Source organism: Hippocampus bargibanti, linkage group LG08, assembly GCF_051943395.1.
Source record: "Hippocampus bargibanti isolate YZ-2025 linkage group LG08, ASM5194339v1, whole genome shotgun sequence".
Classification (NCBI taxonomy): Eukaryota; Metazoa; Chordata; class Actinopteri; order Syngnathiformes; family Syngnathidae; genus Hippocampus; species Hippocampus bargibanti.
This window is the reverse complement of record NC_142741.1, coordinates 15,809,502-15,833,185: the sequence shown is the minus strand read 5'-3', so window position 1 is coordinate 15,833,185 and position 23,684 is coordinate 15,809,502. Positions and strand designations below refer to the sequence as shown.

The window sequence follows — 23,684 nt, the reverse complement described above, 5'->3', positions numbered from 1 at the left end:
ACATACCTCTGCCTGTCAGACTATACACCAAGTTAGCGGTCTTACTTTAAAGCTCGCAATTACATTTGTGTCTGCTGGAGGATAGACCCCACATAAAAATAAAATCAAACGCAAACTAAAACGTGATCGATTTAACTGCATTTCTTTTTTAAGAGGCTGCCTAAAGCTAATCTGGGGGTGGGGTGTCTGCAAAGCGTTGCGCCGATTGGGGCGCTCGATCAGCGGACGAGAGATGGCGTGTTTGTTGGAGGCCCCTCTCCGCATCAGTGTGTTGTCTGTGAGTGTCACCGTTAACATTAACGTAGTTTGAATTTACACTGTTTTCTTCTCACGCTTCAGCTTCTATTTTTTAAGATCAACGAGTTGACATAAATACGTTCTTGTCAAACTTGAAAGACGTGCATGTACCCTGTTAGCACAAAGGCTAAGTCAAAGGCTCTGCAACATGTAGCGATGTTGGCCCGCCTACTGTCGTCTACTAATGTAGTGTAGTGGAGTGTCGTGTTTGAGTACTCTTTTTTTTCCCCCAGTGAAGCTCGCCCGGACAGGCGGGGACGTTGAGAACTTGTGAAACTAGAACGACGATTAACTGTCTTCTCCTGCTGTCGGCTATTTTATGAAGCAACGCGAGCGTTTGACAAGCTGTCAGTGTAACCTGGAATGAGTTAGCAGCTAATTGCTATGAATTGTCAAAACAGTTCATATTGAACAGTAGTTTATGCATTGCACGAATACGATATGTATCGATTCACGTAACCACAGCCACGCTCATGCGAAAGATAACTACAGTAATTATATGTTTATGAACCGTAATTTTACCAGTGGTCCTTTTTATACTAGCATTATGCAAATTTAGTTGGAGGTTAGTTGCCTCCAACCGACATGCCCACATTTTTCTACACTTAATGAGTTGTTGCAGCTTAAGCCTTATGGTTCATATCTCTTCTTTTCCTTTCGGCTTCAGGGGTCGCCACAGCAAATCAATGTCCTCCATCTAACCCGGTTTTGTGCATTCTCTTCTGTCACACCAGCTCCCTTCATGCCCTCTTTGACAACATCTATGAACCTCTCGGTCTCCTGCCTGGCAGTTCAAGGCTCAGCATCCTTCTCCCGATATAGTCACTCTCTCTCCTCTGGACATGTCCAAACCATCTCAGTCTGACCTCTCTGACTTTCTCTCCAAAGCCTCTAATATGAGTTGTCCCTCTAATGTACTCATTCCTGATCCTATCCAACCTGGTCACTCCCAAAGAAAACCCCAACATCTTCAGCTCTGCTATCTCCAGCTCTGCATCCTGTCTTTTCTTCAGTGGCACTGTCTCCAGTCCAAACATCATGGCTCGTCTCACCACCGTTTTATACACTTTTCCTTTCATCCTAGCTGAAACCCTTCTATCACACGTGACATTTTTCTCCAGCCGTTCCAGCCTGCCTGGACACGCTTCTTCACCTCTTTTCCACACTTTCCATTGCTCTGGACAGTTGACCCCAAGTACAGTACTTAAAATCCTCCACTCTTTTTATATCTTCTCCCTGTAGCATCACTCTTGCACTTGGATCCCTCTCATTCACACACATACGATATCGGTTATATCGATATCGGTTATATCGATAGTACCGCTTATTACGATACTATTTCTATGCACGCAAGGAGAAAATTACATGCGCGCAGGGTCGGATATATTGATAGTCCCGGTTATATCAATATTTTTCGGACTCCCGAGAATATCGATATAACGAGACTTTACTGTATATTCCGTCTTGCTGCGACTGATCTTCATTCCTCTCATTTCCAGGGCATACATCCACATCACTAGTTTCTCCGCCACCTGTTCCCTGTTCTTGCAACAGATCACAATGTCATCTGCAAACATCATGGTCCAAATAGATTCTTGTCTAACATTGTCTGTCAGCCTGTCCGTCACCATAGCGAATAAGAAGGGGCTCAAAGCTGACCCCTGGTGGAGTCCCAACTCCACCTTGAATTCCTCCGTCACACCGACAGAACACCACACCACTGTCTTACAGTCATGATACATGTCTTGCACCGCTCTGACATACTTTTCTGTCACTCCCGACTTCCTCATGCAATACCACAGCTCTTCTCTGGGCACCCTGTCATGTCATCAGCATTCTTAAAGCAAACACTGCATCTGTTATACTCTTTTTTTTTGGCATGAAGCCATACTACTGCTCACAAATGTTCACTTCTGCTCTTAGTCTAGCTGAAACTACTATTTCCCATAGTTTCATTGTATGGCTCATCAACTTTATTCCTCTGTAGTTAGTACAACTCTGCACATCTCCCTTGTTCTTAAAAATGGGCACAAGTACACTTTGTCTCCATTCTTCATCTGCATCTGTTCACCATCTAAGATCTTGTTGAATAACCCAGTCAGGAACACCGCCGCCATCTCTCCAAGACACTTCCATACCTTGATTGGTAAATCATCAGGCCCGAGTGCCTTCTCCCCCTTCACCCTCTTCAGCGCCTTGCTAATGTTTGCTACGTCTTGGTCCACAACAGTCACATCTTTTACTCTTTGTTCCTTCTTATTTTCATCATTCATCAACTCTTCAAAGTACAGTGAGACCTCAACTTACAAACTTAATTGGTTCCCAGACAGAGTGTGTAAGGCGAAAAGTGTGTATCTCAAAAAAAAAATTCCCATAGGAAACCATTAAAATGGGAATAATCCGTTCCCGGGTTTCCATAAAATATACTTTTTAACTAAATAAGCCTTAAGTATAATAATGTGCTATTGTATTGTTATGAAAGAAATACACTGCATTGTATCATAAAGTCACATTATTTACATTTGTGATGGTCATTTATGGCTTGATGGAATGGCGTCGAAGGTCAAAGGGAATTGCTGTTTGGAAAGAGAGGCGCATTACATGACGACTGTAAATAAAGAAATAAACTGTGCTGTAAAATAAAGTTTTATTTACTTTTTTGATGGTCATTGATGGCTTATGGAAGGAGTGTCACCTTCCATAAGGACTGTTGGTAACTATGCTGTTCGGTCGTGTGCTTCCGCCGAAGATCACTCCGCCAGCCGTGGTGGGTGTGTATTATGAAAATAGTGCTTATTATAAGGTTTAATTTTCATAAATTTGACGTTTGTAAGACAAAAAGTTTGTAAGTTGAGGTCTCACTGTTCTCTTTCCATCTTGCCATCACACTACTGGCCCCTGTTAATACATTGCCATCTCTATCCTTAATCACCCTAACCTGCTGCAGGTCCTTACCATCTTTGTCGCTCTGTCTCTCCAGCCTGTAAAGATCAGTCTCGCCTTCCTTGCATTCCAGCCTAGCATACAAGTCATCATAGGCCTCGTGTTTGGCCTTTGCCACCTTTACTTTAACCGTGCGCTGCATCTCCTTGTATTGCTGTCTACTCTCGTCCGTCCTCTCAGTGTCCCACTTCATCTTTGCTAACCTCTTTCTCTGTATAGACTTGTGCACCTCCCCATTCTACCACCAAGTCTCCTTTCTACCTTTCTTCCACTCGATACACCAAGTACTTTTCGACCTGTCTCTCTGATTATGTTCGCTATAGTTTGCCAGTCATATGGGAAGGACCTCTTTCCCACCCAGTACTATTCTTACCTCCTTCCTGAATGTCATGCAACACTCTTCCTTTTCCAACTTCCACCATTTTGTCCTTATGGTTCATTTACTAGAGCATTTACATACACTTTCTTTGACTCTAATTTTGAAAAAAAAGTACCTGCTATGTTTTACACACACGTGTTTTGCTGTATTTTAGGAGGTCACTGCCACGAGTCGCCATTATGTGGACCGACTGTTTGACCCAGACCCACAGAAAGTGCTGCAGGGAGTCATGTATGTTCATCTCACATCAACAAATATGGAGTTTCAATTTCAACATTTGCATTGCACAACTTCAGATAATATTAAAGTTGGCACGAATGTGATTGAAGTTGAAATGACATTGGATGGTCGCTGATGTCATTGAATAGCAATAGCGCTAGATTTCCAGTGTGTAAGAAGAGTTGATTACATACGGTATTTCGTGCTCTGTTGTACTTCCGCAATATTTCCTTTTCTCTCTCTCTTTTACGGTGTCTGATAAAACACAGCGTTGATTTATCTGCAGAAGTAATAATCCATGTTTTTTCGATATGTCACAAACAAGGTGGGCAAAAGAAAGACAACTTAATGCATGTGCATGTTTTAATTCTGTATTAGTATTGCATTGCTCGGCCGCAAAAACTGACCTATGAACACAAGTGGGGCTGCACCGGGGTTAGCACGCTTCTCTTTAGTAAGCAGCTTTTTACGTATGAACACTCCACAAAATTGTTTGCACCCCTATATTTCAAACCTGACTTTCTTAACCTCTACTGAAGGCCCCTCACTTACCAAAGTAGAGCTTTCAGAAATTCTGAAGATATTTTACATATAGAAAAGCCAAAAGAAAAATAAATACATATATTAAGTGGACAGACCTGTTGAATTTGGCACACTCATATGTTCCTGTAAGCGGCACTCCCTCCTTCTCAAGTGAAAATTACACGATTACCGATGTGTTGACATCACAATCGAAACGCGATCAGAGTAGTAAAGTCTGTACCACTTGTCATTAAAACAGAAAGTTGCTACCTCTTGTTCTTTTTAAAAATAACATTTTCAGTTAGAATTAATTTTCCCTTTTTTATTTTTAACCTCTGGAGAGAAGGAGCAACCTCTGGTTATAACCTCCCACCACCTGCATATTTCAACCAGCCCCGTGCCTTTTGATAGTGTTTGGCCAACTTTCCGAAAGCAGGAAACATATCCATGAACATACTCATGCAGCAATTACATTACATAAACGATGTACTCATGCATTTAGCTTCTGTCTTTGCCTGTCCCCCAAAACAATAACGAAAGACACATCTCCATTAACACGATTGGCATTCTTTAAAGTCCTTGCAAAATGTGTTTCTTTCTGTAGAGACATGAAGAATGCCGTGATTGGGAACAATAAGCAGAAAGCCAATTTGATTGTCCTGGGAGCTGTGCCAAGGTATGCACCCCTTTTTCACCGTATCTTTCTTCTCACTCTTCAGTTCTGGGTGCATTCTGATTTAAAGGCATAATACCAACATCTGATAGATCAACCACAAGGAGAAGCCAAGTAATAAGAATTATAAGAATAATCATGAGAAAACCTTTAATAGTCCCACGATGGGGAAAAGTATGACATGCACAAAATGAATGTTTCAGAAAAAGAATACAAAAGAATACACCATGCGGAATGCAGTATAAAATATAGCATCTAGATATCATCATATTTGCAACTGCATAAGGTGGCTGTGCTATTTACAATGTATGGATGAGGTGAGTCCAGCTTTACACGTGTTTATTTAGAAACCTGAAAGCAGTCGGTTGGAAGGAGCGGCGGTATCTCTCCTTGCAGCGCAAGTGTAAGAGTCTTTGGCTGAAGGAGCTACTCAGTGCTGTCAGGGTGGGCTGGAGGGGGTGGGATGGACCGTTCATCATAGATTTTAGTTTCGCTAGCATCCTTGTGTTGCCCACCTGGTCCAAGTACTCCAGGGAGCAGCCCAGGACAGAACTGACGTTTCTGACCAGTTGCTCCAGTGTCTCTCTGTCCCGGGTTGTGATGCTGCCTGACCAGCAGACAATCCCATAATGCAGGGGTCGGGAACCTATGGCTCGCGAGCCATATATGGCTCTTTTGATGATTGCATATGGCTCGCCGATAAATATTACATATTATAATACATATTGTCGTTTTTTTCGTCGTTCATTTCCCGTTGGGGCTGCAGTTGGCGGAAAGCGCAATTTTGATTGGATGACACTGACCTAGAATGGCCGAAAGCGCCATGTTGATTGGATGATAGTGGCCGTCGTGTTGAAATAGGTAAACGGCCCTTTAAATGAGCCCAACTTGTGCACTTCAGCGTGAATGCACCGGAGCATTAGAGGAGAGAAAATGTTCTGATTCTAATTTGCAATGAAACAATACCATCGATGAAACAGTCGAATGTCAGTGACATTTTAACAAGCCCCATGTCAACATTAGCATCGACATACTTCTGCGAGAAGTAGATTGCAGATAGCAAGTGTGGAAGCTTATGAGCCGTGTGCAGGCTAGCTAGCAGTAACTTCGCCTCTGGACCGGCAAATTGAATTTCATTCCGATCGTTTTCCTGGATTTTTACCAAACACGAGGAACGAAAAACCATCCATGTTAACGGTGAGTACTATCACAAAGTTATTTTAAATAATACATTCTGATATTTTGTTGAAAAGTAGCCGCTCTCGCTGAAAAACATTTCTAAATATTTTACTTTTATGGCTCTCTTAGTCAAAAAGGTTCCCGACCCCTGCCATAATGGATGGCCAAGGCCACCAGAGTCAAAGGAGGTCTTAAGGAGTGACCTCTGAACCCGAAAAGACCTCAGTTCTGAGTAGGAAGAGGTGGCTCTGTCCCTTCCTGATCAGATTGTCCGTGTTAGTAGACCAGTCAGGTTTATCGTTCAGAAGAACACCCAGGTACTTGTTGATAATCCTCGATAAAATTTAAGGACAACCGACGTCTCCGGACAAGTTGTGTCCATAATTTGTAAAATCGCTTCAAATGACTTCTACTGAGCATATTTTACAAAGATTCCACCGCATATAGCTATATTTGACGTTTTTTTAACGTTTTTACGCTCTCCAGATGCATCAAAATAACCAGAATAAATTATTTAATCGATTGCAATCATGTATGCTTTCCTCTTCAGAAGTATTTGAATCATATTCATAACTGCAAGAGTAACAAGAAAGCATATTTTCCGAATCTGAAGCCATTGTTTTGATTCTCCAGCAAGGCAAGACGTCTTGGGGTGACACCACGAACAAGGGGGCGGGACCTTCTGAAACTGGCCACTTCCGGGTTCAATTTGAAGTATTGTAATTTTTATTGGTGTTTTGCATTTGACTAAAAATATACTGCGTGTTTTGGGTATTTTAGATGCTATAAAACGTTTTTCTGATGTCAGTTAGGAAACGAAAACGTGATGTTGTCCTTTAAGTCTAATGTTTGTGTCTGTGCACATGTCTCTCTCTTTGTAGGTTATTGTACCTTCTGCAACAGAGCTCCTCCAGCCTTGAGCATAGGACGGAGTGTGCAGTGGTGCTGGGCAGCCTGGCCATGGGCACTGAGAACAATATCAAGTCCCTGGTTGACTGCCACATCATCCCCGCCCTTCTTCAAGGTTAGGGCACAAGTATCTTCCGATCTACAGGAGAATCGTCATTATCATCAGTGGTAACTTCTTTCTTGTTGCTTGCAGGTCTCTTGTGTCCCGACCTAATTTTTATTGAGGCTTGTCTTCGATGCCTCAGAACAGTTTTCATCAGTCCCGTCACTCCAGTACAGCTGCTTTACACGGTATGGTCACTTCCTACTTTTTTCTAAAGCTGAAATATCCCTATCGTACCCTCCAAAAACATTGCATGTCTTTTTTTCTATAACTATCCGCAGGATCCCACCGTTATCCCCCATTTAATGTCGCTGCTGAGCCACTCACACAGGACGCAAGAGTATACCACACAGATCTTCTCCCACTGTTGTAAGGTATTTGTTAGTATTTGCTCATTGGCTATCTGAGGACTCATGCCAACAGCTAAGGCAAACCTTTTTGACTTATGTCTCGGTGGTTTGTGTTCAGACTCCAGAGCATCAGACAGTTCTGTTTAATCACGGTGCCATTCAGAACATTGCCCCTTTGCTTATATCACCCTCTTATAAGGTAAGTTTCCACCATATCTGCATGTGTTTTGTTTTAATTTGACCAGCGTCATTCATCAAATCACAATGATCTCTGATATCACCATTTGCAGTTTTAATTATGAAATGAATAATACAGCAGTATTTTAAATCACCATTCTTTTTGACAAACTTGTTCCATTATATTAGTAAATTATCACAATACACAGGAAAAAGAATATAAGAATTGAAATACTAATTGCGGCATAACTGGTTAGTACGTCAGCTTCATGGTACAGAGGTGCAAGGTCCAACCTTCCTGCGTGAATTTTGCATCCTCTCCGCTGGCCTGCATGGGTTTTCTCCAGGTTCTCCGGTTTCCTCCCCCATCCCAAAAACATGCATGGCAGGTTGATGAACTGATGACTGAGTGCACAGTTGTTCGTTTGTCTGCCCTGAATTGGCGGCCAACTAGTGCTGGGTGCAGATCATTAGCGGATCTGTATCTGTCTTTTAAAGTGGAACAAATGCGATGCAATCACATATTTTAACTCAAATCAGATTTTCCAATTCAAATATGAAATTAATTATGCACTAAGAGTACATTATTAATGTATTTCTTTTAGCCTCCCAAAATGATTTGAGAAAATTTGTTTTCCCTCTGTGTATTTTTAAAGCAGCATAATGCTTTTATTTGTGTGTATTATCCAGTATATTGTTTTTTATTTGTACATGTATGTACCTATGTTTTGTAAGATGAATAGGATTTTTCCTGTTAATGATTGTCTTGTATTATATTTGACCTTTATTTGATTGTAATATATTTTTCTTATTTGTGGTATAAAATGGCTGATGTAAATGGCATAATTGAAACACACCTTCGATGGTCATCTTGACCATCTTGGCTGACCGAAAGTAGGCAAAAGCAAATGGATGTAAACCTTTTCTTGTACTTCCAGGTGCGCATGCAGGCATTAAGATGTTTCTCAGTGCTGGCTTATGAGAACACTCAGGTGTCCATGGCGTTGGTGAATGGTGAGTGGTTTAGTTTGTCGTCCTTAAGTTGGGAACACTCAAACGGACAGGTTTCCACTTTATCATACTTGCAGTCAAAGTCAGCACAGTCCCGATTCTCAAAATGTTGTCAATTATCAGCCTGAATGATCTTGTGGTTTTGATTGCAGGAAAACTGTTCTTTTTCTTTCTGCTTTGCTCCGAAAACAGCACCGGAATGACAATCATCCATGATAAATCCGTTCATGTTTACTGTAGCATGTTTTTATGTATGTCTCATCACTACCAATTTTGACCGAGCCACAGGCTCATTATGATTGTGATGTGAAACTGGTAAAGAATTGAAAGAATAGAAGTTATCAAATTTAAAAGTTTAATGCTGTTATATGCTTAGTTGGTTGAACGAACATATGTGACTAGAATACACAATGGAAGCACAAGGGTCAGTCTGAGGTGAACAAACACAGCCTGTCAAACTGTCATCTTCATGTAGGAGATCTGGCCTTGGATGTAATTTAGGACTTGGTAAACTCCTTCATAGGAAGAGCTCATTAAGCCAGGCTACAAATCTATCTGTTCATGGAAAGGACAACCTATTAAAATGGCTAATTTCTGTTTTATGGATGTTGTTGCTTGGGATGTCCAGGGGTGTGGTATTCAAATCCAGAAGACTGTGTTTTACTAATGTATCACTTAAATTTGCACATACTCTAAATAAATAGCTTGGCAGAGGGCTGCAGAATTGGGCCGTCGGTCATGAATAGCTGAATCCCCTTCCGGCAGTAAAAGACAATCTTCCTGTGTTCGAGCCTTTGTTCACAGTGTCCGACCGAACATCTCTGACAGAAACATAGAAACATGCAATTACAAAGCAACCGAATGATGACCTTGTTGCGGGACAAAAAAAAAAAAAAAAAAAATAGAAAAGCAACTGGTTGTGTTGAAACACAATAAACATTACAAGAACAGTTTGCAACGTCCATGTAGTTACCACACAACTGAAAAATCAGCCCAATACTAGTTTATTCTGCCATGCTTTCGCCATAATTGAGCATGATAAGATTGTGTGAATACTTGCAGTGCTGGTCGACGGCGAGCTGTTGTCTCAGGTATTTGTCCGAATGATGCAAAGGGATCAGCCCATCGAAATGCAGCTAACGTCAGCCAAATGGTGAGCAGATTGCAGATGACATGTTTCTCCTGGAATCTCTTTTGACACACTCTTTCTGCTGCAGTCTCACATACATGTGTCGAGCAGGCGCCATCAGGACAGATGATGGCTGCATTGTCCTTAAGGTGATGCACTTTTCTCTTTTGTTCACTGATATATTTTGAGGTGTTTGTTTGTGACATTCTGCATTTATTGCTGGTGCAGACGCTGCCTTGTCTGGTGCGCATGTGCAGCAAGGAGCACCTGCTGGAGGAGCGAGTGGAGGGAGCAGAAACATTGGCCTTCCTCATGGAGCCCGATGTGGAGTTGCAGCGGATCGCCAGTACCACTGACCACCTAGTAGCGATGTTGGCTGACTACTTCAAGTACCCCAGCTCCGTGTCAGCTATTGCCGATATTAAGAGGGTGGGTTGCAATAGGTGGAACTTGGATTCACATTTTACATCGGGTTTTTGACAGTTTGCTCTCTGTGCAGTTGGACCACGATCTGAAGCATGCACATGAGCTAAGGCAAGCAGCTTTCAAACTGTACGCCTCATTGGGTTCGAATGACGAGGACATCCGCAAGAAGGTTTGCTCTCCATGCTGTTTCCGAATGCAGTCAGCATATAAGTGGTTCAGGATTCAGAAATTTACCTCTTTTTGTGCTGAGGCCAAAGTGATACATGGGTTACTATCGCATCATCTCCATCACCATCAAGTGTTTTGGTGAAAACTGACAATGAGCAAGTTTTAAGTAAATTGAAGTTTAATATAAACAAAAGTGCTTTTTTGCAGCTTTGCAGGGATGCATCTGGGCCGCAACCATTTACGCTTTTTTGACAGCCACCTGCGCTACTTTGGAACTCGACTGCGCTAGCACCGGCGCAAGTCTATTACGATTAGCGCATATTGCGACATGATCTGCGCCATATAAAACAAACTTGGCTAAAGAAACAAATGTAGTTAAACAGCAATTGAAAACTGTTTGTTTTCATTCAGAGTACCTCGACATCTGCCTTCTTGCCTTACCGATGTCTAGCCATAATCACCTTGCATTTGTTTCAGTGCATTCCAAAGTCATGGTAGAGATCATCTCTGCCTTTTTCGTGATCCGCCGGAAACTGCCGAAAAGACGACTCGAATATTCATTTACCCGTGGTTCATTGCATTATTTACATCAAACATGGCGGACTGTTGCAATATGGAGCTTAGAACATGAGTAAAACTCTAAAAGGGGCAACAAACAAACATATTCTCGTTTTTTTAAAGAAACAATCAAATAAGTCTGCAGAGGGTAGTGACAATTCGATGATAATAATTATTCGAATTCGGTGGATAATGGTAATGATTTCAGAGCAGTTGCAGCACATTGGAGCTCTTCAAAGCAAAGACACCAGTAAGAAATATTGTGCTAACTCTGTTCTCTTTGTCTTCTCTTTAATACCGTAAAGTATTAAAATAGCACAGGATTGATTGTGTAGTAATTAAAGAAATTTTAAAATGTTTATTTATTTTATGTATAAATAAATTATTTGACTTAAATTAAAATTGTTGATATATTAGAACAATAGATTCTAGTGAAATAATGGTTTTTCATTTGCAATTTAGAAATATACTAATGTATATATCCTGTACTTCGGCAATCTAGTTAAATCGGGCCCCATCAATTTTAGAATTTGACCCCCTTTTCAGACCCTAGGGCGCCAATTGGCCCGCTTTTTTAATTTTCCAGATGCATCCCTGCCCCGGCTTTGCATGTGTCCTGTATCTACAAGCTGCTGTAAAACATTTTTGAGGGTTGTGGGTTTTAACTATTTGCGACAAGCCTGTTCCCCGCAAATATTTTTGCTGAAATAATAATTGTAATGATTGTACACAATACATGTATCATTCTTGTTGTATCCCTTTGTCAAGATCACAGAGACAGAGAACATGATGGACAGGATCGTCAGCGGCCTGTCAGAGTCCAGCATTAAAGTTCGCTTGGCAGCTGTAAGGTGAGAACATATTTGAACTCTTGTGTGCACAGTCTTGGGGAGTAATGGAATACCAGCATTACACATTCAGGATACACCAACATTTTTAGTGGATAATTGCTCACGATGCACCTCAGTGGACATTCCACATAATGTTTTTGTTGATCGATGATTCAATGAGACAGGTCAGTGGCTGGATACGTGTTGCTTTTAGCACTATCAGATTTATAAGTGACTCGAAGAGAATGGACTAAGCGTGTTCATTGTTTGCAAAAGTTGTCAGAAAATGTTGCATATTATGCTTTCTTTTTCGTGCTATCCACTTGACCAAGTGGGTGTGACTTTTTCTCATAATTCAACAGGTTTCTTGCATGACCTTGTTTTTGACTAAATACCATGCACAACAGCTTCTTTGTCTACGTTGCTCTGAAGAAAGGAGAAACTTCTTGTTAAAATAGCTTGATCTTCAGATGTCATGGCTGCTCATCAGCATCGTGTATAGTTGTACATGTGGTAAATTTGTTGTGATTACTTTCTATTTACTGCTTGTTCCTTTCATTAATTGTATTCTGATTATTTCGACTTGTAAACCAATGTTAGAAAGTCGACTTGGGTTTGCTAGAGTCACGCACGGGTCACTCTGAACGGCCCAGTACCAAATGGGTCATGTCCGATCGGCCCGAGGATTTGGGGTTGGAGACCAATGAAAAATAAATAAATAAAATAGCTATTAAATAAATAAATAGCTATTTTCAAAACAAATATTTAAAAAAGGCAGCCCGGTAGTCGAATGGTTAGCACGGGTGACTTCACAGTGCGGAAAAGAGGTCATAAGTTCAAATCTCGCTCTGGTTTCCTCCCACATTCCAAAAACATGAATGGCAGGCTCAATGAACAATCCAAATTGTCCCTAGGTGTGAGTGAGTGTGGATGTTTTGTTGTTTTTTTTTCTCTGTGTGGCCTGTGATTGGCTGGCAACCAATTCAGAGTGTCCCCCGCCTTGTGCCTGAAGATTGCTGGGATAGGCTCCAGCCCCCTCTGTGACCCTCGTGAGGATTCAGGTTTCCAGGAGATGAATGAAAAAAAGTTTTTTAAAAATCTGAAAATGTAGTATGAATGTTTCAATTGCTTCATACTATGAAGACAAAACTTCAGTGACATTATGAACAGCAAAGTCCAATGCCACTGCAAAAAAACAGTCTTGCAATTTAAAAATAAATACATGACCAAGTTGGATGATGACAAAGTAGCTTGGTATAAAATATATACAGTAAAGTCTCGTTATATCGATATTCAAGGGAGTCCGAAAAAATATCGATATAACCGGGACTATCGATATATCCGACCCTGTTTGCATGTAATTTTCTCCGTGCGTGCATAGAAATAGTATCGATATAACCGGGACTATCGATATATCCGATATCGATATAACGAGACTTTACTGTAAGTCACCACTTATTTTTCTTCCTCCCCCCAGTTATTAATGCACGTTGTCACGCTGACTATAGTCAGTGTTTGAAATAACGTCTGCACGGAGGCCCGGGGCGTACAACTTTCAAAACATCTCGGCCCGGGTGACCGACAACTTCTTCAAGAAAAAAAAAACAATAATAATAATTTCAAATCAAACGTTTGTTTTATTCAATAAAGCAAACGCTACAAGGAAACCGCTACAAGCCACATGGACTCCTGTTTCTAAGCTTTAAAAACTTTGAAGTACACTTTTCAGTCACGGTATAGTCCGAAGCACAAAACTGGCTGCTGTGCCGAGTATGCAAATTGCCAAACGAACGTTCGTTTCGTGCTTCGGACTACACCGTGACTGAAAAGTGTACTTGAGAGTTTTGAAAGCCGCTTAGAAAGAGGAGGCCACGTGGCTTTGAGCAGACAACGCAACGCAAACATTGCATTGTGCACCATGATGACAAACGACAACTGGAGCAAAATCTTCAGCAAGGGATATTTACCATAAATTTAGCAAGGGAGCATTTGTGGTAGGTACTCCCTTAATTTAAAAAATCCTTTATACTTCGCACCAATGTTTTGTTTTTTTGTTTGTTTGTTTTTTTGCGATTAGTCGTCTTATTGTGTTTCAAGTTGTGAAAAATGGGGCAGGGAACTTTATGGCTGGGTAGGCAACATTTCAGAGTTGTCTGGGTGTCCGCTAACTTTTGGTCATTAGTTTCAGACACTGCTATATTGCATTACTGTATCATGTTCTTGTTCCAGGTGTCTACATAGTCTCTCGCGATCAGTGCAGCAGCTGAGGACAAGCTTCCACGATCACGCAGTGTGGAAACCCCTCATGAAGGTTTGTGTAAACAGGAGTTGAATTTTAACCAATAAGTACATTTCCCCTTCAGTAAAGGAAATGCACCAATTTAGCCAAGTGTTTTTTTTTATCATTTAGTGCTTTTTTACCCCTTCTGGTTGTTCATGTTTTCATATAGCTGTTGCAAAACGCCCCTGATGAAGTCTTGGTCATGGCATCTTCCACACTATGCAACCTACTGCTGGAGTTCTCACCCAGCAAAGAGGTAGGGACTCATAAACACACACCTTTGACTTTTCAAATCCCCTTCAGGGTCCTGCATTTCTGGGGGTGGCTCTTTTTGGGGTCACCATGAGCCTTGTTGAGGTGGCTCTTACAGAATAGGAGCATTGTACTCTTTGGTATTTGACTCAGCATGAATCAGATTTGGTCTTAGTTTGACTCCCTGGTGCTCTCTTCTGTCTTTGTGACTGATATATTGAGCAGATTCTTTACTTACAGACAGTCACTTACTTAGTTACTTGTTTGTCTCTGACGAAGGCGGAAGTAGTCGCCGAAACATGTCAGCTAATTGAACACCTACACTGTCTGTAAGTAAAGAATCTGCTTAATATTAGATATCAAGTAGACAGGATGAATTTAGTACAATGATTTATTGCTTGTATATGAAAGTTACTCCCCGTACAGCACTCTGTATGCAGCATTTGCAGTTTTAAAGTGCTCGATAAATACAGTTGAGTTGAGTCGCGAAATTTAATTTCTTTCTCAAATAATGAGTGTGTGCGCGTGCGCGTGTCTGCATGAATGCAGCCTATCCTTGAATCAGGTGTCGTAGAACTACTATGCAGTCTGACCCAGAGTGAGAGTCCTGCACTTCGGGTCAACGGAATCTGGGCCCTAATGGTGAGAAATGGCGCTTCCGAACACACTTTAAAGTGAATTCATTGGAGACAGTTTCATTTACTGACTGTACATCCTCTAAATGTGCGTCTGTACTCGTGGACACAGAACATGGCGTTCCAGGCAGATCAGAAGGTAAAAGTGGAGATTGTTCAATGTTTGGGAACGGAGCAGCTCTTTCGCTTACTCTCTGATCCTGATGGTAATGTGCTGATGAAGACACTGGGTTTGCTGCGGAATCTCCTGTCAACACGCCCTGTGAGAGTTCTTATATACATATACATATACATATACATACAAGCAAAATGTGCCACAGACAGTATTGTTTTTAACCAATTCTTACGCCTGTATCAATGACATGTTTTCATGATTTCCCCAAAAACTATCATGATAAACAATAGTTTGGTTTTGTTTATATTCCACTGACATGATGATGATGTCAGAGAAGAATTTAAGTTCATCCTTTGAATGAGTTCGTCTTTACCTTCTCAATAATATTGAACATTTTGGATTGAAATTTACAAATATAATTGACACGTTTATATGATGAATCCAAACTGATGTTTTTGTGTGCAATTTACAGTCATTTCAAACAAGCTGTAATCTTTCCATTGCAGTATCTCTGCAACAGAGATCTTACACGAATGAAAAACACTGTGTATAATCCTATAAAATCATAGCATTAGGTCTTGACCAGAAACATTTGAAAAGTTAGTTCTGTTCTGACGCCCATTTAACCCCAGTTTACACAACCGCATTTATGCACACTTGCCGAACTACATTATCTCCCTTGTCTATTTTTACATCTCCTCGCTCAAAGCTTCTTTTTTAATGGAGTTGTAAATATAGGTTCTATTCAATGGTGTAAAAACACAACTGTACTTCTAAATAAGCATGCAAATAAAGGCTGGCATGTTGTATCATCAGCATGTTTATTTGCCGTCAGCACATGGATCAGATTATGAGTTCTCATGGGAAGCAGATCATGCAGGCCGTCACGCTCATCCTGGAGGCTGAGCACAACGCAGAGATAAAAGAGCAGGTGGGAGGAGCCTAACAGTCGTTATTTTTACAGGATGTCTGCTGCTGTTTTTTTTTTGTAACTTGTATTCAAACAATGTCATTGAACAGGCACTCTGCATTCTCGCTAACATCGCCGATGGCAACACGGCAAAAGAACTCATCATGACCAATGACGACATGCTTCAGAAAATCAAATATTACATGGTAGGCTTACATTTATGCATGATCACGGTCGTGTCCCTCCAAAAGGTGGCAGTTGTCGTTAGCTGAGCCGTCAGTTACTCCAATGTCATTTTCAGTCAACAATAAGTGGAAAAATGCCCAGGTAAAATCATGTTAAGAGATGTTAAAATTAAAGTAAACGCACCAACTCTTGATATATTTTTCTTACATAAAAATGTTTTGTTTACATAAAAAGGATTGCTTCTCACGAGACACGTGACAAGGTTAAAAATAGATTACCGTAGCTTTCAAGCTCAAACATACACGATTGCAGTGCAGAACGTCCCCTCGGTGAATACGATTTCATTTGCTGTAATGTCTCACAGTCATTCAATTGCCAAAATAGCCCATTACAGCCAATTTACAGATTTTGCATACAAATGCATATTGAGCAGTCTCAATCAACTGATAGGTGTAAATTCCTCTCCAAATGGTCATTGTGTTTCTAACATTGACTTCTGTGGTTTTTGGTGCGAGCGTTTTTAGTGTCTTATCGTTTTAAACAACCGGGCTTTCTTTTTCCGTTTTTTTTTCATCTCATTGTTGAGTTTGACAAAGCCCTCATAATGATTTATTTGTCCCAAGAATAAGATGGGCCAAAAGAACTTCAGAGGACCTTTCACCTCATACTCAGGCCACAAAGATAACCGATTCTATGGCTCAGTCGCAAATTTGAACCGTACGACATATTTGTAACCCTCAGGGTCACTCCAATGTGAAACTGCAGCTTGCCGCCACCTTCTGCATCACTAACCTCATCTGGAACGAGGACGACGGTAAAACAGTACACACTGCAAGCATCCTACTGCGATCATTGATTAATGAATACAGTGATACCTCGGCTTACGAACACTTTAGCTAACGAACTTTTTGCCTTACGGACATTACATTCGCGAGAATATAATCTTGGCATACGAACTAGTTTTCAAGAAACACGGAGCGCCACAATGGCTGGCTGACTAGTTTTCGGCGGAAGAACACAAAACCACACGGTCGAACAGCGCCACCGTGGCTGGTGGACTAGTTTTCCATACCCACTTTATTTCAATGCACTCAGTGGAGACGTGGTTTGTTATCAAGTGGATACTTTTGCTTTTTTGAGACCAAAAAAGACCCCACCACAGGCCAGTGTTCAGCCGAAGAGGACACAAAACAAAATTACCGTCGAGAAGAAGGAGATCATCGAGAAACACGAACGAGGTGAACGTATGTGTGACTTAGCATCTCAGTACCGGTATGCTAAGTCGACCATTGCTACGTGTTGCTAAGGGTGTTTCTGTGTTGTCTAAGCAACGGTCTTAGGCAATAGAAGAGGTTGAAAAACTTCTCTTGATTTGGATTAATGAAAAGCAGCTAGCAGGGGACAGTGTGAGGGTATTATCGCCGAGAAAGCACGGCAGCTTCACTCGGATATCATCAAGAGGCAGCTCCATCAACAACCATCACAAATTTGAAGTCAAAAGAACAAAAAAAACTTCTTCTTTCCCTTTCGGCTTTTCCCTTCAGGGGTCGCCACAGCGAATCAATGTCCTCCATCTATCCCGGTTTTGTGCATCCTATTCTCTCACACCAGCTACCTTCATGTCCTCTTTGACCACATCCATAAACCTCCTCTTCGGTCTTCCTCTCGGTCTCCTGCCTGGCAGTTCAAGGCTCAGCATCCTTCTGCCGATATAGTCACTCTCTCTCCCCTCTTGACATGTCCAAACCATCTGAGTCTGGCCTCTCTGACTTTCTCTCCAAAGCCTCTAATATGAGTTGTCCCTCTAATGTACTCATTCCTGATCCTATCCCACCTGGTCACTCCCAAAGAAAACCTCAACATATTCAGCTCTGCTACCTCCAGCTCTGCTTCAGTGGCACTGTCTCCAGTCCAAAAATCATGGCTGGTCTCACCGCGGTTTTATACATTTTTCTCCAGCCGCTCCAGCCTGCCTGGACACGTTTCTTCACCTCTTTTCCACACTCTCCATTGCTCTGGACAGTTGACCCCAAGTACTTAAAATCCTTCACCTTTTTTATCTCTTCTCCCTGTAGCATCACTCTTGCACTTAGATCCCTCTCATTCACACACATATATTCCGTCTTGCTGCGACTGATCTTCATTCCTCTCCTTTCCAGGGCATATCTCCACAGCTCTAGTTTCTCCGCCACCTGTTCCCTGTTCTCGCAACAGATCACAATGTCATCTGCAAACATCATGGTCCAAGGAGATTCTTGTCTAATATTGTCTTTCAGCCTGTCCATCACCATAGCAAACAAGAAGTGGCTCAGAGCTGACCCCTGGTGGAGTCCCACCTCCACCTTGAATTCCTCAGTCATACCGACAGCACACTTCACAACTGTCTTACAGTCATGATACATGTCTTGTACCGCTCTAACATACTTTTCCGTCACTCCAGACTTCCTCATGCAATGCCACAGCTCTTCTCTGGGCACCCTGTCATACGCTTTCTCCAGATCTAGAAAGACACAATGCAATTCCTTCTGACCTTCTCTGTACTTCTCTATCAGCATTCTTAAAGCAAACACTGCATCTGCCGTAGTCTTTTTTGGCATGAAGCCATACTGCTGCTCACAAATGTTCACTTCTGCTCTTAGTCTCGCTTCAACTACTCTTTCCCAGAGTTTCATTGTATGGCTCATCAACTTTATTCTGTAGTTAAGTACAACTCTGCACATCTCCTTTGTTCTTAAAAATGGCCACGAGTACACTTCATCTCCATTCTTCAGGCATCTGTTCACCATCTAAGATCTTGTTGAATAACCCAGTCAGGAACACCACTGCCACCTCTCCAAGACACTTCCATACCTCGATTGGTAAATCATCAGGCCCGAGTGCCTTTCCCCCCTTCATCCTCTTCAGCGCCCTCCTCACTTCATCCTTGCTAATGCTTGCTACGTCTTGGTCCACAACAGTCACGTCTTCTACTCTTTGTTCCTTCTCATTTTCCTCATTCATCAATTCTTCAAAGTACTCTTTCCATCTTGCCATCACACTACTGGCACCTGTTAATACATTGCCATCTCTATCCTTAATCACCTGAACCTGCTGCAGGTCCTTACCATCTTTGTCTCTCTGTCTCGCCAGCCTGTACAGATCAATCTCACCTTCCTTGCTGCCCAGCCGAGCATATAAGTCATCATAGGCCTCTTGTTTGGCCTTTGCCACCTTTACTTTGGATTGGATTGGATTGGATTTGCCTTTATTAGTCTCGTAGTGGAAAAATTTACATTTCACAGCAGCAAAGTTATGAAAGAAATGAAAGTAGAAAAGCAAAACACAGGAGCTGCTGGAAAGGCAGCCACTCTCGCGGCGCCGTCTTGAAGTCAAAAGAACAAAAAAAAAACTAAATAACAAATAACATGACAACACAAAGACACAGAGAGACATTCATTCTTAAGCACTTTCTGTACCCTCTTTGTTTCCTGAAGCAGTTCCAGATGAAAGAGGAGAGGATCAAAGCGTCTCTTCACCAGTGGATCAGGGACATCATGTTGGAATGTGCACGTTGACTACAAGCTAAATGTTGAAAGCAAACACGCAGCTGTAGCATCCATTGACGAAAAGAGATTGTCTCCATCTCCTGTCCCACATAAATCAGCTTCAATTCCAAGCCGCGACAGTTCCATATACGCATCGGCGCTCTGCGCTGACGCTCCTTTCTTCTTATCGCCAGCTCCTCAAGCCATGCATTCATCCAGCCGCAGACTGTCCAACAGCACCGACCTTAAAACTGAACAAAGCGGGGCTGTGAAGATACTGCCCATTACAGGCCCAAAAAAAAGCACAATGGCCCCTTTGGTGTCCAGCGATGACAGTCGAATGGCACCGACATTCCTCCCATTCAAAAACAGCACTGGCATATTATTACTGCCGAAAAGGCGCAACCTCTCCGCACAGTCTCCTCCTTGATGAATGTCGTGGACAAAAATGCTGAAAAACAATCTGTATCCGTTCCACACGATGCACAACACAAAGTAAACAAAATAAAACACAAAAACAACAAAAAAAAGCAAGGCTCATGGGAGCACTTGCTGACAGCTGCCTACTCGGGCACCATCTTGGACTCCTTTCCTTCCCCTTTCTCCTTTTTATGATTATTATTCTTATTTTTAATGGTTTCTTATGGGAAATTAATGTTTGGAAGACACACTTTTTGCCTTACACACACTTTCTGGGAATCAATTCCCATAAACATTGACTACCAGAACCCTTGCTTTTTTGTGTTTTTTGTCTTATTTTGTTTTCTTTTGTCACTTTGTGTTGTTGTGCGTCGTATGGAATGGATACGGATTGTTTTTCAGCATTTTTGGCAATGACAATCATCAAGGAGGAGACTGCTGAGCGGTTGTGCCTTTCGGCAGCATGAATATGCCAGTACTGTTTTTGAATGGGAGGAATGTCGGTGACATTTGACTGTCATCGCTGGACAGCTCTGGGGCCATTGTGCTTTTTTGCGCCTGTAATGGGCAGCATTACAGGCCTATTTAATTTACATTTACATATGTCTTCTTGTGCCGGTCCCAAGCCCGGATAAATACAGATGGTTGTGTCAGGAAGGGCATCCGACGTAAAAGCTTGGCCAAAACAAACATGCGTATGAAACTTCTAAAGATGGAGGACACTAATTTGCTGTGGCGACCCCTTGAAGGGAAAAGCCGAAAGGAAAAGAAGAAGCATGGGCAGCATCTTCACAGCCCCGCTTTGTTCAGTGGAAAGGTCCGTTGGACAGTCTGCGGTTGGATGGATGCATGGCTTGAGGAGCCCGCGATAAGAAAGGAGCGTCAGCGCAGAGCGTCGATGCGTATGTGGAACTGTCGCGGCTTGGAATTGAAGCGGATTTATGTGGGACAGGAGATGTGGGACAATGTCTTTTCGTCAATGGATGCTACAGCTTCGTGTTCGCTTTCAACATTTATGTGTACTAGACGTGCAAATTCCACCATGACGTCCCCGATCCACAGCTAAAATGGATGCTTTACCTCTCCTCTTTCATCTAGAACTATTTAATGTCATCACAAAGGAGGTACAGCTAGTCCTGAAGAATGAATGACTCTCTGTGTCTTTGTTTTGTCATATATATTTTTTTTCTTCCCAAGATGGCGGCGCGTGAACACGCAGCGGCTCCCCTCTCCCGGCAAATTGGCGGTTTCATGTTTATTATGTTTGTTAAAGTCATTATAATTGCCTTGCATGCTTGGTCCGAGAGGACAGTAATTTCATCTGTGCTCTATCTCATAGCATATTTGACAATAAAACTGACTTTGACTTTAAGTTCGTAAGCTGAGGTATCACTATACATAGACATTTTGGTGACATTGTGCCAAATGTTTCAAAGAAACAAAATACATAGTCAAAGACAAGTTCCCTAGTTTACATTAAAAGTCTACACACCTCGATTTAAATTCATTGCTATCAAAGCTGACACAAAGACTACACATGTACATTCGTCAACATCTTCCCGCCGATGTGTGTGTGTTAGGTTCTCAGGCGCGCCAGGACAAGCTGAAGGAGTTAGGTTTTGTAGACATGTTGCACAAACTCTCACAGGCCTGTGACGCCAACCTCAGCGACAGGTTTGAACCGCACCTCGCTTGTACCTCTCTTCATCACAGTAAAACAAGCAAAATAACATGCACCCAAATGTCCCGACAGGGCCAAGACAGCCATGCAGCAGTACCTGGCATGACCACAGGGGGGAGTCACAACCATTACTCGGGGAGGACGCCTGCTGTTATTGTTTGGTTTTTAGAATTTAGAGGCCGAAGCTTTTTGAGTTGCACAAAGACACCTTTTTTCATTCGAAAGACAATTTACCATCATGGTTTGGAGACTATTTTCCATGAAGCTTGTAGCTCTTTGATGTGACTTGTGCTTGTCATGGACTGAATAACAAATAACAAGATTTTCCTCTTGTTATTTTTTGCATTTGTAATTCAAGAGGGTACTTCTTGTATCTCCTCAAGACAAAGGACGTCTTTAGAGGGAAAGGAAACAGAGACAGCTATTTTGAAATGTGGATGTTTTCATTCTTGTGTATACTTACCTCGTAAATATCTATAAATAGGAGCGTAAAATATATATTTTTGGAATGTTATTTTTCTCCCCCATTTTAACCTCTGTTTTCAGTCATGTTTAGTAATCAAACAAAGTCATGTTTGTCTTCAGTGTGCCTATTGAAGCAAGGTAATAATGCACTCAACCCTGTGGTCTCACTCCTTTTTTTTTATTTATGTTCAATTTTCACAAACATTTTGTGTATATCAAAGGATAATTATCCCACGAGACTTGGCCCATCTTGTGGACACCGAAGTGCAGCATCACAGTAAGAGCATTGGGTGTCATATGTATTCTCATTCATTTTTTAAAATTCTTCTCCCTTCCCTGGCGTGTTAACTGACATTTCACACCTCATTGATGCTCTGATGGGATGAATGTTTTCGCTGAAAACATGCAATCCATACAAAGGAGCTAATTACTGCCCCTAATTTTATTCTGATAACATCTGAAATAAAACATGTGATTGAAGGATTCACTTTCAGCTTTTGTTTATGGGGTTTATTTTAAATGTAGCGTTTACCATTGCAGATGTGTGACCGATTAATTAGTGTTCATTAACAGACCAAGCATCAATTGTGATAGCTCTACATGAATAAAGCTGTATTTTGTATTTCCTGTAGACTGCCTTAGTGGATGCTTACTATTGTGGCTTTTATTCTTTGCATCTTATAATGCAGTGTGCCCTATGTAAATGAAAAAATAGGCCATTTATTGGTATAAATGGCTGTGTCTCTTTGTGTGTCCTTGTGTGTTTCTATGTGTGTTGACTGTACTTTGTGTATGTGTTGGGCTGAATGACTGGAACGATGGGGAGCGCCTGTACTCTCACACCTCTGACAGTTCATGCAAACGACCAGATGGCTCGAGGGGAGGCCATTTTTTAAAAGACAAAAGGCCAGCCTGAGGTGTTGAGCTCGGGTGGGGGGGAGCCCCTCCCCACAGGCACCCCCACTCCCCCCAGGCAGTACCCCTCTGGGGAGACACAGTAATTGTAACTTTAGTCAGCAAATCAATTCACCGAGTGACATTGACAGTGTTGGTTCAAGATTCACAGGAGCAAATCAGGACCTTCTGGTCAATTGTATCCATCTGATCATCTTCTGGGGACGCCTGTGAATTTGTAGGCGCAAAAGTAAAGTATTTTTTGTTAGATTTGATAATGTTTTTTCATGAAAAGAATTTAGGATTCCAATATTTCTGTCTGCGATCAGGTCAAATAATTTTGTGATCCGACTTCAAGATTGAATGAAAATATCTGCTTGTGTGTGTTTGTGGGCGCTGATTTGGTGAGAGAGAATGTGTGAAATAACTGAGAGGAATGTATGTGTGC

General features: G+C 41.7%; 1 protein-coding gene across 1 annotated transcript; it reads left to right on the top strand.

Annotated features, from left to right (window-relative positions):
* The first annotated feature begins 3 nt into the window (after positions 1–3).
* On the top strand, positions 4–22,991 carry armc8 (armadillo repeat containing 8). Its single transcript, XM_089002239.1, has 22 exons — positions 4–277; positions 3,774–3,850; positions 4,965–5,036; positions 7,094–7,236; positions 7,315–7,412; positions 7,506–7,598; positions 7,693–7,773; positions 8,690–8,765; positions 9,825–9,915; positions 9,980–10,040; positions 10,120–10,320; positions 10,391–10,486; positions 11,812–11,894; positions 14,103–14,184; positions 14,324–14,410; positions 14,956–15,048; positions 15,154–15,303; positions 15,992–16,087; positions 16,177–16,272; positions 16,994–17,066; positions 21,777–21,870; positions 21,950–22,991. The coding sequence occupies exons 1-22, from the start codon at positions 233–235 to the stop codon at positions 21,981–21,983; spliced, it is 2,022 nt and encodes a 673-aa protein (XP_088858365.1). The 5' UTR covers positions 4–232; the 3' UTR covers positions 21,984–22,991.
* The last annotated feature ends 693 nt before the right edge of the window (positions 22,992–23,684 follow it).

Bases quoted from the DNA above. Each gene is read 5' to 3' on its own strand.
- armc8 (XM_089002239.1), top strand. From the start codon at position 233: ATGGCGTGTTTGTTGGAGGCCCCTCTCCGCATCAGTGTGTTGTCT. The intron at 10,487-11,811 runs GTTTGCTCTCCA...CCCTTTGTCAAG, and splicing joins ACGAGGACATCCGCAAGAAG to ATCACAGAGACAGAGAACAT. The intron at 21,871-21,949 runs GTTTGAACCGCA...ATGTCCCGACAG, and splicing joins GACGCCAACCTCAGCGACAG to GGCCAAGACAGCCATGCAGC.